Source organism: Entamoeba nuttalli, assembly GCF_000257125.1.
Source record: "Entamoeba nuttalli P19 unplaced genomic scaffold asmbl_4030, whole genome shotgun sequence".
Classification (NCBI taxonomy): Eukaryota; Evosea; order Mastigamoebida; family Endamoebidae; genus Entamoeba; species Entamoeba nuttalli.
The window spans coordinates 1-2,480 of record NW_008576508.1 but is presented as its reverse complement, the minus strand read 5'-3'; the positions used below and the strand labels follow the sequence as shown (position 1 = coordinate 2,480).

Genomic DNA, 2,480 nt, shown 5'->3' with positions numbered 1-2,480 from the left:
AAAAGTTTAAATTATTTTTTATAATATTAAATAGTTTAATTTAATAAAGAATTAAAAAGAATAATAAATATGATAAAATTAGATTAATTTGAATTAGAAAAAAGTATTTTTATACTTAAAATTTAATTGTGATATTATTTTTGAGTTTCAAGATGATATTGTCTTGAAGTTGAAGATTGAGATAATGCAATTGCACAAAGGAGATGAGTTGCTATTTGAAGGTATTCCTTATCTTCTTGATGGTCTTTCATTGCTTCTTTTATAATTTCAGTATAATCAACAACATCTTGAGGACAGATTTTATTTAATTCTAATAAAATAAGAAGACAATCTTTATTATCTACGTCTATGTGTTCAAAAATATCTTCAAGTAATCCACTTCTACTAATAACATTCCTTTGAATAGGAGATGAACAAAGATTTTTTAGTAATGAAAAAGGTTCAAAATGAGTTAATTGTTTCCATTGGTTATCTTGAAAATCTTCATACCATAAAGGAGAATGAATAATAGCTTCTACACATTCAAAAGGAATAAAATCAGTATAACTTTGGTCATCTAATAAATTTTTAATTACTAAAAGTAATACTCCAAGACTTCCACATTGTTGAAGTGATAAATAATCTTCACAAATATATTCAATAATTCCTGATGTAAACATAGCTTTTCTTATATAATGGTCTTCTATTTCAGAATATCTTAATATTAAATATGCCAATTTCATTTTCTTTGTTAGATTATCATTTGGTGTTTCAATTAAACACTGACATAAATTAAGAATTAATTGTTCATTTTTATATTTACATTTCATTGAACAAAAAGCATCTATTGCTAAATCTTCATTTACTTCATTAGAATCTCCAATATGTGAAACAAGAATATCACATAATGAAGTTGAATATTCTAATTTAGTATTTTTTGAAATTGCACATAAAATACTTGTTTTTTCACTTTCATTTTCTGTTAGTTTATAACATGCAATAAGTATTTCTGGTGTTATTGGTTTAAGTGGTTTATCTACTTTTCTTACTTCGTTAATATAATTAAAACTAGAAATACCAAACATAGAAAGACTTTGATTTCTATCACCAATCATTTTTTCTATGTATTGAGAATCAATGTCATCATCATAAACATCATCTATTTCAAGTAGTCTTGTTTTAATAATGGAAAATAAAAGATGATGAAGATTTCTATTCTCTAATGTTAATTTTTCAATAATTTGTTGTTGTGAGTCTAATCGCTCTTCAATTTTTCTTATTCTGTCTATAGTTTCATTACCATTTGCTTGAAGAGCATTCATAAGGTCTTGCATGACTAAAAAACAAGAACTTTTCTTAATTTTTTTTTATTTTTTTTTTGAAAATTTTTATAAAAAAATTCTATGTTGAAATTTGTTATTTAATAATTAACCTCAAAAATTGTTCTATGAAATTTACATAAATTATCTATCATAAAACCAAAAAAATAAACACTATTTTGTTTGTAGGTAATACTTTTACTAGTAGTAATATTGTATCATATTTACTTTATTTGAAGTTATATAATTTTCTTTTTCTTTTTATTAATGACTTTAACAAAAATAGTTTTAATTTATGTTATTTGTCATAGTAAATTTATATGAATAACCCATTCAATGTGAAGAATCAACCCAAAAGTCGTACACATTTAACAGTTAAATTATCAGTAAAATTTAACAAAAATACAGTTAATGTATTAGAGAATTTTTTTCTTCTTCAAATTTTATTCCAATATGAATTTATTAATTTAAAAAAGACATTTATTATGAAAATAAAAAATAATAGCGTTTAAAAAACTAATAGAAGATAAGAATTTGAGTCTCATAGATGTCTATTAAAACTAGAAATTATTTATATTTAATGTTTCTATTTTCAATTCATTTATACTTCATTGAAGCATACTTATATTGATAATTAACTATACTGTTGTAGTTATAATCAAAATACAGAAAAAAGATTATGTAAAGTACTTAAGCGCTTTCTTAACATCTTTCTTAAGAGAGGTATCTGGTACTTCCAACTTACTTTTCAAACAAAGAAAATGAAACACCTAAGAAGATGTACAAAATGATCTTTCTTTGTTTAATTTTTCAAGTTTTTTTTAAATTAATTTGACACTTCAAAAAGAAAAAACAAAAATAACCTTTAGGCAATAAACTTAACATGAAATTGATGTAAAAAATGTCCCAAGGTTTTCTTTTTTTATCAGTAAATTTAATTGTAGCAATATATTCATGAACACGTTTATTTAGACTATTATCAAAAACAAATTAAATAGAACAAAAAGTGCATAGGTATAAATTGAATTGATATAGACAAATTGTAGAAGTTACTGAAAGAGATAATAAGTTATTATTAATTTCTTTTTATTGTCTAATGTCTTTAAAAATAAAATATTATTATTTAAGAACTATAAAAAAGAACTTATAACTAAAAAAAATATATTTTTATAGTTAAGATGA

General features: G+C 21.9%; 1 protein-coding gene across 1 annotated transcript; it reads right to left on the bottom strand.

Moving 5' to 3' along the window:
- Nucleotides 1–134: 134 nt before the first annotated feature.
- On the bottom strand, nucleotides 135–1,313 carry ENU1_090100 (hypothetical protein; the record flags this gene model as incomplete). Its single annotated transcript, XM_008858988.1, has 1 exon — nucleotides 135–1,313. The coding sequence occupies one exon, from the start codon at nucleotides 1,311–1,313 to the stop codon at nucleotides 135–137; it is 1,179 nt and encodes a 392-aa protein (XP_008857210.1).
- Between the last annotated feature and the right edge of the window lie 1,167 nt (nucleotides 1,314–2,480).